This window comes from Aquarana catesbeiana, linkage group LG01 (genome assembly GCF_042186555.1).
Source record: "Aquarana catesbeiana isolate 2022-GZ linkage group LG01, ASM4218655v1, whole genome shotgun sequence".
In the NCBI taxonomy this organism is placed as follows: domain Eukaryota; kingdom Metazoa; phylum Chordata; class Amphibia; order Anura; family Ranidae; genus Aquarana; species Aquarana catesbeiana.
The window spans coordinates 45,946,384-45,960,041 of NC_133324.1; the positions used below are offsets into that span (position 1 = coordinate 45,946,384).

At 44.9% G+C, this 13,658-nt stretch overlaps 1 protein-coding gene across 1 annotated transcript in view; it reads right to left on the bottom strand.

Moving 5' to 3' along the window:
* Positions 1-13,658, bottom strand: part of LOC141130885 (protein unc-13 homolog B-like) — a gene marked incomplete in the record, with an annotated part of 525,591 nt that overhangs the window by 14,524 nt on the left and 497,409 nt on the right. Inside the window, 3 exon segments of the mRNA XM_073618170.1 lie at positions 1,075-1,131; positions 11,398-11,521; positions 13,247-13,399. Coding sequence (XP_073474271.1) covers positions 1,075-1,131; positions 11,398-11,521; positions 13,247-13,399 — 334 coding nt within the window.

The window sequence follows — 13,658 nt, forward strand, 5'->3', positions numbered from 1 at the left end:
AGCGTTGTCACCCTAGGACAGAAAGTCTGTTACTGGTAGGATCACCAGGTAAGAATAAAGGATAAAAAGCCTAAAAAAAAAATCCAATGCAGCCACCACATCTAAAAGGCTGGCAGGAATGATGTCCTAAGGTTTAGGCCAAACCCACATGAAGTTGTCACATAATAGCAAGCCGCCAGCCCAATGAGCTGTGGTTGTGGAATTCCCCACCTTGCAACCATACGTTACGAATGGGAGGGGATGCAATCTGATATCATTATCCAAATATGGCAACCATGGCCCTTTTTGAACAGCGTCATGGAACAAATATGGCCACTTGGTCAACAAAGTCACAAGCATCCCTACCCCTTTGTTACGTGCAGATGCAGGGAGAGGAATTTCAGGGCCTTCTATTATGTGGCAGCTTCCCACAGGTTTAGCCTGAACCTTAGCTCATCATTACTGGTAAGCTACAATATATTTCATTTTTGGGTTTAGATATGCTTTAACCTTTATCAAGAAGGGACCCTTTATGGTCCTGAAAAGGTGGATATGTATTATGAAGACCTTGGATCTATCTCCTTGTATTTATCTCCTAAAAGAGATTTCACCTCACTTCCTATGTCACCATCAACACAAAAAGTACCAAAAACCACTCCATGCAAGACAAAGGCAGCAAAAAAAATGCTGGAGGTTCTAATCCTTCCCACCTTCCTCCAGAATACAAGCTTTGTAAGGAATTCTACTTTACCGTGGAAGCCAGTGTCCCTCCCCTATGTATTAACTTGCAGTAGACAAAGAATTAGGTGGAGGGTAGCTGAAAGGACTTAGACTGGCCATGGTAGGTTGTTGGTGGCTGCAGCAAAGCTGCCAGTATAGGACATTCAGCTGCTGAGGAATCTTGTTAGGGTGGATAACACGCCCAGAGGATTCATTAACTTACCAAATTCCACAGAATACTGAATTTTCATTATTAAGTGGATGCATCCTTTAAGATGCCGTTTGAGGAACATTGGAGGCATGCAGTGAGGGACAAGACACATTACACGCTAAGCTCTGGAAATGCTACAAGCAGCACACAACAATTAACTATACCTTCAGCTTTGATAACTGTCCCAGTTCCTTTGCTGCACTGAAAATCAACTGAGTCCCCTGAGAGCCCAGGGGGGAAAGAGAAGAGAACATGTTATAGTTAGGAATAAGCTTTCATAATCACCCAATGGTGACTACAAGTACCTTCATCCAATCAAATTCTAACAGCTCCAAACTATAGAGCTACAGTTATTTCACAGGTAATCCAAGTAACCTGGAAGGCTGTCTAGTTTATGCCACCTGATCACAAAGGTCACCATCTGCAGATGCCTTTAGTGACCACTGTTCATTTTAAAGTAAACCTGTACCGCCACATTAAAGTCCTGCTTAAGAGCAGACACCACAAGAAACCTCCTTTATTACCCAGGAAAGTCTCCTCGGTGCTCCTTTGTAATTTAATTTCCTTGACTGCGTGGCCAAAAGCGTTCAACTGCCATTTCATTGTTCAAGGAGAAAATGTTCAGGAAGAGCGCTTTCATTGGACGGGGCATGGGCAACTGGTGGAGATGCCCATGTCCCGTCCAGTGAGGGCTTTTAAAGAAGGCAACTGGTGGCGTCTGCTCTTAAGTCCTACATAAGAACAAAAGCCACAAGAAACATCCTTTATTAGCCTGAATAGACTCCTCGGTGTCCCTTTCTAATTTAGTTTCCTTGACTCAAAGGCCAAAAACCATTCCATTGTCCGAAGAGAAAATGTTCAGGAAGAGCACTTTTATTGGACGAGGCATGGGCAAATAATGGAGATGCTCATGCCCCATCCAGTGAGGGCTAAAAAAGAAAGCAACTTGTGGTGTCTGCTCTTAAAGCGGAACTAAACCCAGTGACTTCATGCTGTGTGCTGGATGGGGCAGGGCCCCACCCCCTGGGATTCCTTGGTGTCCACATAAAGTGACTCATGCAGATAGCAGAGGGAGGACAGAGCAGACAGGATTCACACTAGGTGCTGCAGATTAAGATAAGTACACACTATACGAGGATATGCATTGTTTATGTATTTATTTTAGAGGTTTACAACTACTTTAGGTAAATTAAATTATTCATAAGGCATGCCAAAGTGCCGTCTTAGTCATTATTATTGTATGTCAGTTTAGCATGCCCTAAATCGCATTGTAGTGTGATGAACCAGGGCCAATAGCTTCTTCTACTGAACATTTACTATAGTGCTAAAATTTTGTGGACACCCAACCATCACAACACCATCATCCATAATATCTACCGATATAGCCCAAAGTATGTAGAACCCCTTCCCCCAACTGATTGAGTTCAGGTGTTCCTTTGAAGGGCATTGTTCATTTACTACAGCATACAAAGACATCTTAAACAATTATGTGATTTAACCCTACTGAATGATTACAAGCCAGGTCTTCTCATGCACCATCAGAACCTGACCTCAGAAATGTTCTCCCGGATGAATGGGTACAAATTCCAAAATATTGTGGAAAACTTTCTCTGAACTGTGGACGCTGTTAAGAGCCACAAAGGAGGGTCAACTGCATATTAACACCCATGGTTTTGGAATATGGTATCCAACAAGCTCACATAGGTGTGATGGTCAAGTGTCTAGAAGCATTTAGCCATATAGTGTATCGTGAGAGATGTATTCTGCGCTAAACCATTAGCGAGCACTTCAAACTTTCATGAGAAGAAGTCCAATGAGTAGGACTTTCAGGAGTAGGACTTTCAGGGGCAGGACTAACAGGGGCAGGACTAACAGGGGCAGGACTTCCATGAAAAGGACATGGAATGCAATAATGAGTAAAAATAATAACAGTTGACATCTCGTTTGTGGCTGCTCTTCAACCACAGTGCAAAGCCTTTTAGGTAAGGAAAATAGATCATGCATGTCCAGGATAAATTGGGGATCTCCACCAGACTGCTATATTTTCATGTTCTGCTAAGACCAGTATATGAAGGCAAGTCCGGCACACACAATCCTTGACCATGTAAGGACAAGTTTGTCAGGGTGATGATGGAGGTGTCTCCAGGGACGTGGGCTAAACGATGGACAACAGATGTAACCAGAATTACCCCAAGAGGGACAGGTTATTCAGCAGGATGCCGGTTCACTAATGGAATTTCATTACTTGAGATGAAAAGAGTTGGGTGATGCTAGCTATGTTATTTAGGGTACGGAAATCAAAGTCAAGAGCTTAAACACCTGCAACTTCCATCACTGAACTTCCAGACTGCTTAAATATCACTACAGGTGAGCATTAAAATGAAAGAAACCCAATTATTTAAAGCCCCCCTCCCCATTCACCTGTCAGAGCCCTTGGAAATAGCCAGTACTTCTGGGGATGGAGGAGCATGCAACCTTCTCCCCTTCCTCCCATTAGGCAGCAATTGCCAGGCCACGAACTGTCATGTGGGGGAGGAGAGAAGGTAATCAACCCTGTGTAGGCTCCAACAGAGATTGGACTTGGTGCTCCCTAAGTAAACAGGGCAGTGTGGGAGCCTGTAGAAGGTGCACTGTGTTGGGGACTGGGCCATCAAAAAGAACCTGCCACTGAATGGTCAAAATGGTCCAATATCTCTCTCTCCTGAATGTCTGTGGAGAGATCTAGGAAACTTCATCCCTCAACACCCACCCAGGACTGTGGGTGGGACATCTTTAATAAAGATAACCTGTCTTCCTCCTGTGTTAACAATGGCTCCATCTGAAGCACTCATAGCAAACAGTTCTCAGCAGTGCCATGGATGTTGCCGAGTTTTTTGGCAGTGGGTGACCTTTGTACATATGCAAGGTTAGAACACGGGTCTTTTGGGGGTAGTTGTGTTTGTTTCACAGACACAGGGGTGATGCACCCCCCCCCTCCCCCCCAAAACTTACCATCGTCTGTCAGACACACAGCAGGACCCAAAGAAAAGGGAAAACTGAGTCAGAGAGGCTTTGTTCAGTGTACTCACTCCTACTCTCTCCTGTATATGAGCAGGTGACCTGTATATATGGGAGGCAGCTCACAAAGTACATGACAGACCAGAACTCTGGTATAAACAAAACCTTTTAAAATTTCTAAAGGTCCAACTGCTTAGCCTTCTACATAGAACTTTCCACCAGTGGTTGCTCGGCAGAGGTCAAACATCCCCCACCTCTCTTCCCATGCTGAGTCACACTTACAGCTTTACCGTCAACTCATGCTCCCTGTTGATCGCAGAGCTCTAGGTCTTACTCAGCTCATGTTGGGCATGGGCATGTTGAACTTCAGCAGAGAGACCACTGCTTCCGCCTACAGAACAACGTCTTTCTCTACAGCACGCTGGCTTATCTACTCAGGGTGTGACTGCTTTCTGCAGGACTTTGCTCACCCTTCGTTTCAATGCATCTGGTAGGTGGTTAAACAGATTTTAACAAATCCTGGTGGGCTTTAAAGGAGACCTGTAGTGAAAGAAAAAGCACGCTGCTTTGGTGGAAAAAGCTTAAAATTCTAGTTGCTGATCCAGTGGCTTCATAATATTCTTAGAACACATTTGCAGTATTGCAGAACTACATTGTGACCTCGTGGCTACCTTCACAAACATCTATGCAAATGTTTAAGCATCCTTGGTCAAATGACATGGTCTGATCAAAAAGTTAACCCAATGGCTTCATATTTTGAGATATCGTGTGCGCTTGTGGTCCGCATTTGCCAGGACTTCAGGTGACTCCTGACCCTCAAGCTGAACAGTCTTCTTCAGACCACGTAAGTAAAGCAGAGAAGGAGCCACATACAAATATTACATATGTGATACTCTAAATATCCAGTTGCAGACTCTGGGCGTACTAGACATGCCCAAAAACATGTCATCATTGTACACAGGGCGTGTCTAGTATGCCAAGTCCTTCTGCTCTGCTGCCGGGATTCCCACTATCCCAGTACAATGCAATTTATCTCTGATTATTCACAGCTTCATTGAAGAGTACACAGAGAAAAAAAAAAAAAGCAGTCTGGCAATGTTTATCAACAACATTGCTCAGCTGCGAATACAGAAAGTTACACTGAAACATTGTGTCATTTGTGACTATCTGTGTTTCTCATCTACAGATCAAAGGGATGAACTTCGATCTGCCGATGAAGAGAGTTAACCCACTTCCCGACCAGGCCTTTTTTTTTTGCGAAAACAATATTTTTTACTTTCTGCTATAAAACATTCACAATACATTAAAAAAAAAAAAAACTAATTTATCAGTTTAGGCCAATATGTATTCTGCTACAGTGAAAAAAAATCCAAATAAGCGTATATTAATTGGTGTGCACAAAAGTTATAGCGTCTACAAACTATGGGTTTATAGATTTAGGGACTTTTTTTTTTTTTTTTACTAGTAATGGCGGCGATCAGGGGTAGGGGGCACCTTTTCCATAGCCCATAAAAGTCATCTTGAGGCGAATCCGCCGCTGAGACCACTTTTACGTGAAAGCGGATCGCCCAATGTTTAAAAAGATACCGCTGTTATGGTAGCTATCTGCTGCCATAGCAATGGTATTTAACATCAAAATAATGACGTATATATATATACAGTTGGCGGTCCGGAAGTGGTTAAAAAAAACCCAATGTATGTATTATGATGTAATGTTAAGTAATGACAAAATGATCGCCGAATAAATAGGCTCATAGCAGAACTGTGAGATTTGCTCCGGTCCATAAGGGGTAAACAGGTGTGAGAGCCGAAGTGGTTAAATAACAATTTAAGACTGAATATTTAATCCTGTTGTGACGGGGTCACTTTAAATTCTCCCGAGTTCTTTATGGTACGGACTGCCTAGTATGCATGCATGGCCCCCTATTCATTCTTATGGCTGGTCTGTACTCATGGCAGCCTTCAGCTATCCAGAGAAGAATAGACCAGCAGCAGGAATAAAAAAGGTTATCACAGAGGACAAGGGGGCACTCTTTATGTCTGGAGGAAAAGAGATTTCATCTCCAAATACAGAAAGGCTTCTTCACAGTAAGAGCTGTGAAAATGTGGAATAGACTCCCTCCAGAGGTGGTTCTGGTCAGCTCAGTAGATTGCTTTAAGAAAGGCCTGGATACTTTCCCAAATGTACATAATATAACAGGGTACTATCATTTAGGCCTCATGCACACTTGACATTAACCGCTTGCCGACCAGCGCACAACGATATACATCGGTACAATGGCACGGCTGTGCAAATGGGCGTACAGGTACGTCCCCTTTAAGAGGCGGCATTGTGGGCACCGTGCCTGCAGGACCCGCGGACTCGATGTCCGCCGGTGTCCCACGATCGTGTCACAGAGCGGCAGGACGGGGAGATCTAAACAAGGCATTTCCCTGTTCTGCCTAGTGACATGACAGGGATCTACTGCTCCCTGTCATCGGGAGGAGTGATCTCTGTCATGTCAGTGGTAGCCCATCCCCCCCACAGTTAGAATCACTCCCTAGGACACACTTAACCCCTTCATCGCCCCCTAGTGTTTAACCCCTTCCCTGCCAGTGTCATTTACACAGTAATCAATGCATTTTTATAGCGCTGATCGCTGTATAAATGACAAGGTTCCCAAAATAGTGTCAAAAGTGTCCAATGTGTCCGCCATAATGTCGCAGTCACGATAAAAATCGCAGATCGCCGCCATTACTAATAATAATAAAAAAAAAAAAAATTAATAATAAACATGCCATATATCTATCCCCTATTTTGTAGACGCTATAACGTTTGCGCAAACCAATCAATATATGCTTACTGCGAATTTTTTTAACCAAAAATATGTAGAAGAATACATATATAAACTGAGGAAAAATTGTTTTTTTATATATTTTTTGTGGATATTTATTATAGCAATAAATAAAAAATATTTTTTTTTTTTTTCAAAATTGTCGCTCTTTTTTTGTTTATAGCGCAAAAAATAAAAACCGCAGAGGTGATCAAATACCACCAAAAGAAAGCTCTATTTGTGGGGAAAAAAAATACGTAAATTTTGTTTGGGTGCCACATCACACGACCGCGCAATTAGTTAAAGCGACGCAGTGCCGAATCAAAAAGTGCTCTGGTCAGGAAGGGGGTAAAGTCTTCCGGGGCTGAAGTGATTAAAAGGTTATAAAAACGCCAGTAGCTTTGTTGCGAGTTTTTCAATGTTTTTTAACGTTTTTGAAATAGCATTTATTAGCGTTTTTAATTTATTTTTAAAGATCAAAAAACGTTAAAAAATGCTGGTGAGCTGCGTTTTTGAACGCTTATCGGCGTTTATCAGCATTTTTTGACGTTAGAGCGTTTTTAAAAGCTGAACAACTCTTTTCAGAGCCCATAGTTTTGAGTGTCTTTTTTAAAGACAATAAACGCCCCAGCCAAAAACTGCTGATAACAGCCTATGTGTGCATGGACCCATAGGATAACATGCTGGGGAGATTTTTGACTGTAAAAAAAAAAACGTCTGAAGCCAAAAACAGCTGCTGTAAAAACGTCCATAAACGTCCAGTGTGCATGAGGCCTTATAGGTAAAGTTTTATTTTTTATTTAAACTTTATTTGATTTTATATTATGAACAATGTTTATGTACGATACATTATTTCAATAGGCACAGTTATATATAATAAAAAAAAAAATAAAAACCTTTACCTCGTATAAATGTTATCCACCCCCCCACCCTCCTCTATGTCGGTCTCTCATATCTCTCTTTGTCTCCCCCCCCACTCTTCTTCCTTTCCGCTGGCTATTACATCCAATTTTCTGTGTACTTCCTAGTTTTCTAAAAACTCTGTCTATTATTCCCATACATTATTGAATCTTTCTACCTGGCCTTCTTCTCTACTACTTAAATATTCCATTTTATAGATGTAGTCTATTCTCTCGAACCATTCTTTTATAGTTGTTTTTTCTGATTACAGTGGCGTCGCTAGGGGGTGGCTTTTGGGGCTATAGCCCCGAGTCTCTGCAGGGGTCCCCAAGAGGAGGGAAGGCTCTCTGGGGACCATGATGTAAGTGGGGGGGCTCTCTGGGGTCCCTGATGCTAGGGGGAAGGCTCTCTGGGGTCCCTGATGCAAGGGGGAGGCTCTCTGGGGTCCCTGATGCTAGGGGGAAGGCTCTCTGGGGTCCCTGATGCTAGGGGGAAGGCTCTCTGGGGACCATGATGTAAGTGGGGGGCTCTCTGGGAACCCTGATGCTAGGGGGAAGGCTCTCTGGGGACCATGATGTAAGTGGGGGGCTCTCTGGGGACCCTGATAAGGGGGAGGCTCTCTGGGAACCCTGATTTTAATGGGGAGGCTCTCTGGAGACCCTGATGCTAGGGGGAAGGCTCTCTGGGGTCCCTGATGCAAGGGGGAGGCTCCCTGGGGTCCCTGATGCAAGGGGGAGGCTCTCTGGGGTCCCTGATGCAAGGGGGAGGCTCTCTGGGGTCCCTGATGCAAGGGGGAGGCTCCCTGGAGTCCCTATTGCAAGGGGGAGGCTCTCTGGGGTCCCTGATGTAAGGGGGAGGCTCTCTGGGGTCCCTGATGTAAGGGGGAGGCTCTCTGGGGACCCTGATGTAAGGGAGGAGGCTCTCTGGGGACCCTGATGTAAGGGAGGCTCTCTGGGGACCCTGATGTAAGTGGGGGGCTCTCTGGGAATATATATACACACACACACTATATTAATGTATATACATGTGTATGCCCGCCCAAGCGCATGACTTTCTTTACTACACTGCTATGGGCTCTAGCCCCAGATCTTCTGTAGACCTAGCAACGCCCCTGCCTGACTATAACCATTTTTTTTAGGTATTATTCCCTTTGCTGTACTCAATAAGTATGGGATTATTGTTCTCTTTGTATTGTTGTTTGTACTACTTGTTCTATGAAATAAACATGTCCATAGATCTTTTAAGATCTCCTTCCCCGTAATTTTATATTGTATCTCCTGCCAGAATTCCTTTATTTTGTTACAATCCCACCATATATATGGGCCATGTTGCCTATTTGGTTACATCCTTTCCATGTTAACTAGTTGTGATTTTTTCCTGTTGATATCTTTGGACCTTCTCAGGTGTTAGATACCATCTAGATAAGCACTTATAATTCATTTCTATTGTTTTTTTTTTTTTTAATATATCAGTCACGTATTCGTGTCCCCCACCCATCACTTTGACTACCTGTTGGTCATCCATCTGTGCTCCCAATTCCCCTTCCCATTTTCCAATGAATGGGGGTCTTCCCTGACCCTCTAGGTCTGCGAGCATCTTATAAATCCGGGATATTCCATGTTTCAGTGTTATCTGTACACTTTAATGGTAAAGTTGATCCAGGGAAAATCAGATTGCCTCTCTGGGGGGATCAGGAAGGAATTTTTTTTCCCCTGCTATACAGTAGCAAATTGGATCGTGCTTTGCTGGGGTTTTTCGCCTTCCTCTGGATCAACTGTGGGTATAGGATTGGTTATTTGGGATTGTATGATTTTTTTTTTTTTTTTTACTCTTTTATTGGTTGAACTTTACTAGATGGACTTGAATCTTTTTTCAACACGTCTATGTAAAAAGGGCAGTAGTGGGCATGCTTTGCTAGGTACAGGACCCAACCATGTGTACCCGACACTGTGTGGGGCTAAATGTGAAGCTGTCCTTAAGGCTCCATGCACACTGGAGCTCATAAACTGACGTTTTTTTGGAGTATGAGCGTTTTTTTTAACCACTTGCCGACCAGCCGCCGCCATTTTACGGCAGCAGGTCGGCACGATCCCGCAAGCCGTCATAGCTATACGCCGGCTCGTGGGATGGGGATAGCAGGTACCCGCTGCACTGCGGGGGTGCCGATGCTCGTGGTCGACGGTCGCGATGACCGCCGGCCATGAGCGATCGCGGGCACGAGAGGCAGAACAGGGAAGCGTGTGTGTAAACACACAAATGCCTGTTCTGTGAGGAGTGACAGATCGTGCGTTCCTATTAGCTAGGAACCACGATCTGTCATTTCCTCTAGTCAGTCCCCTCCCTCTACAGCTAGAAACACAGTTAACCTTTTGATCACCCCCTAGTGTTAACCCCTTCACTGCCAGTGACATTTTTACAGTAATCATTGCATTTTTATAGCACCGATCGCTGTATAATTGTCAATGGTCCCAAAAATGTGTCAAAAGTGTCCGATCTGTCCGCCATAATGTTGCAGTCCCGATAAAAATCGCAGATCGTCACCATTACTAGTAAAAAAAATAAATAAATAAATGAAAATGCTACAATTCTATCCCCTATTTTGTAGACGCTATAACTTTTGCGCAAATCAATCATTATACGCTTATTGCGATTTTTTTTTCCCCAAAAATATGTGGAAGAATACATATCGGCCTAAACTGAGATAACAATTTGCTTTTTAAAAAAAAATGGGGATATTTATTATAGCAAAAAGTACAAAATATTGTGTTTTTTTCAAAATTGTCGCTCTTTTTTTGTTTATAGAGCAAAAAAAAAACAAAAAAAAAACCGAAGAGGCGATCAAATACTACCCAAAGAAAGCTCTATTTGTTGGAAATAAAGGACGTCGATGTTTGGGTGCAACGTCGCACGACTGCGCAATTGTCAGAGCGACGCAGTGCCGAAGCGCAAAAAATGGCCCGGTCATTCAGCAGCCAAATCTTCTGGGGATGAAGTGGTTAACAGCCCATAAACTCCCATGTTATCCTATGTGTCCATGCACACGTGGATGTTTTTGAACTTTTATCAGCAGTGGAGTTTATGGGCTGTTTTCTGAATGCCATATAATCGCATGCAGGAGTCGTTTTCCTGACCACAAAAAAAACGGCAAACGTTCATAAACGCTGATAAACGCTCAAAAACGTGGCTCACCAGCGTTTAACGTTTTTGATGCATTGAAAAAAATAAAAATAAATAAAACTTTAAAAAAAAGCTAATGCGGGAAAAACGCTATTGCAAAAACGCTAAACGTTGAACGACTCACTGCAAAGCTACTGGCCTTTTTATAACTTTATTTTAGCGTCCAGTGTGCATGGAGCCTTAAGTTCATTCTGTATATATACCTGGCAGGGCCAGAAAAAAAAAAAAAAAACACAAAAAAAAAAAAACACAAAAAAAAAAAAACAATCTCCGGTATCTCTATGCCAAACCCTGGAGACAGAAATCACACAGGTAAGTCTCTGCGTGATGTGAATGCAGCTGTCGAGAATGGCGCGGTGCCAGGCGGACCCCCCCATCTCTGCCATCCCAGAGCCCCAGCTGCAGTTATGTCCTGACTCTGCATCCCCTGCGATGTGCAGAATTGCTCACAGGTCAGAGGACGTCTCGGGAGAATTTCTATGACATGGGGCCCCAGCTGTGTCTGCAGAAAGATCCTCCACTGCTGGTTAATAGACAGCTTGGGGGGGTTACAGCAAGCTTCAGCGGCATGCCACCCCTGGCCTAGGAGCTGACACTCACCGACTGGTCTGTGAGAGGGGGCAGGACAATCATCTTCTCCATCGTGTTCATCACCACCCGCCAAAGATCCTTGAGCACGCGTTTCAGCACCGTCTTCTCGCACACTGTGGCGAACAGCGTCAGGCTGAGGAGAGAGGAGGTCGGGGAACTTGGGTCAGCATCCACATAATACGTTCCTATAAAAACCTGCCCCATGGGGGGGGGGTTGGTTTTGTAAGGATAAATATATGAAAAAAAAAAAGGTTTCCTTTCATGCACGGAGCGGCTACTTTTCTCTCTCATTGGTAAAGGTCTGCAGTGGAAAGTGGAAGGAGAGAATAATCACAGTCAGGATTTTTTTCAACGGGAAGGAGGGGGAACGCCGTTTCAGCACTGAATGTATGCAACAGCAAGGGGGACTGGGGTGTGCTGAGGATCTGTCACTGGGGGGGGGGATCTAGTGTCGCAGTTGAAACTAGTGTTGCTGATGAAGTCTTTTACTTGTGGGGGATCTATTGTATCGTTGCTGGGAAGGATCCACGTTTGAGGTAAGGATCTATTGTTTCTTGAGGGTCTATTGTTGCTGGCTGCTGGAAGATGTATTGTTTCTGGCAGGGGTCTAATGTTGCTGGAGTGAGTCATTTGTTTCTGATGGTGTCTATTGTTGTTGGGGGGGGGGTATTGGTTGCCAGTGAGGATCTATTGTTTCTAGGGGAATCTTTAGGTTGCTGGGGGATCAATTGATGCTGTGAGGGTCCTCTTGTTGCTGGGGGGGCTTCTTGTTGCTGGGGGGGGGGGGCGGACGAACTTCTGTTGCGGGGGGGGCCTTTTTTTGCGGTTGTTGCGTGGGGACTTCTTGCTGCTGGGGGGCCTCCTGTATCGGGGGGACTGGATGACTTCTTGTTGCTGGGGGGGGGAGCGTCTTCTTGTTGAGGGGGGGGGGCTCTTTTTGCAGTTGTTGCAGGGGGGGGGGGCCTGGACTTCTTGTTGCTGGGGGGGGGACTTCTGGTTGCGGTTGTGGCTGGGGGGGGGGGTGATTGGGGAAGACTTCTTGTTGCTGGGACGACGACGACTTCTTGTTGCGGTTGTTGTGGGGGGGGGTAGGGTACTGCGGTTGTTGTGAGGGGGATGACGACTTCTTGTTGCTGGGGGGGGGTGGGGGCCCTTCTTGTTGCTGGGGAGACACCTTCTTGTTGCGGGGGGGCCCTTCTTGTTGCTGGGGGAGACACCTTCTTGTTGCGGGGGGGGCGACTTCTAGTTGCTGGGGGGGAGACTTCTGGTTTCTGGGGGGGGGGGGACTTCTTGTTGCTGGGGGGGACACCTTCTTGTTGCGGGGGGGACGGGACTTCTGGTTGCTGGGGGGGGGGGGACTTCTTGTTACGGGGGGATCTATTGTTCCCGGGGGGATATTTAAGTTACTGGGGGATCTATTATTGCTGGTGGGTCTATTGTTGCTGGGGGATATTTTTTGATGGGTGATTCATTGTGGCTGGGGATCTGTTGTTGCTGGAGGGTCTATTGTTAATGGGGGATCTTTTTGATGGGGGGTCTATTGTTGATTGGGGGGGTTTATTGTTATTGAGGGATATTTTTGTTGCCTGGGGATCTATTGTTGCTGGAGGGGTCGTTTGTTACTATTTTAAAGCTTTTCTTGTTATAATTAGCAAACACCACACAAAATACTTAGCACCACAAAATGGTACTTTGTTCTGTGTTCTCTAAAGGGACAGCACTGGGAGGTGGGTTGGGGGTGGACCCTAGGGGCGGTGCTTGTTGGTGGGAAGGGAGCGGAGAAAAGGGGTGAGTCAGAAGGGGGTACAGTACCTGCACCTCTTCTCTGAGAACAAAAAGCCCCGTTCACAGTACTCACTTGCCATCCAAGAAGTCCATCAGGGGGCGCAGTACATTGTCAGCATCCTGTGCCACCGTGTTCCTGGCGTTAGCTGGTACATTGCCGGTGCCCTTCACGTGGCAGAGAATCTCCGACATCTGTTTAATACATTCATCTATTCGGAATTGAAAGCTGCAAACACAACACAGAGATCATCATACAAGGAAAATGATAAATCACATATACAGCAACGTTCATGTAAACATTCAATACATTACACACCGTATACCCTACAGCCTGGGTCATGAGAAACCTATACAGACAATAAATACAATTCAGTATTGGTCATGTGACCCCTATACAGACGATATACATTTCATCCTGGGTCATGTGACAATTATACAGACCATGTACACTGCAGCCTGGGTCATGTGACACCTACAGTGGGTAT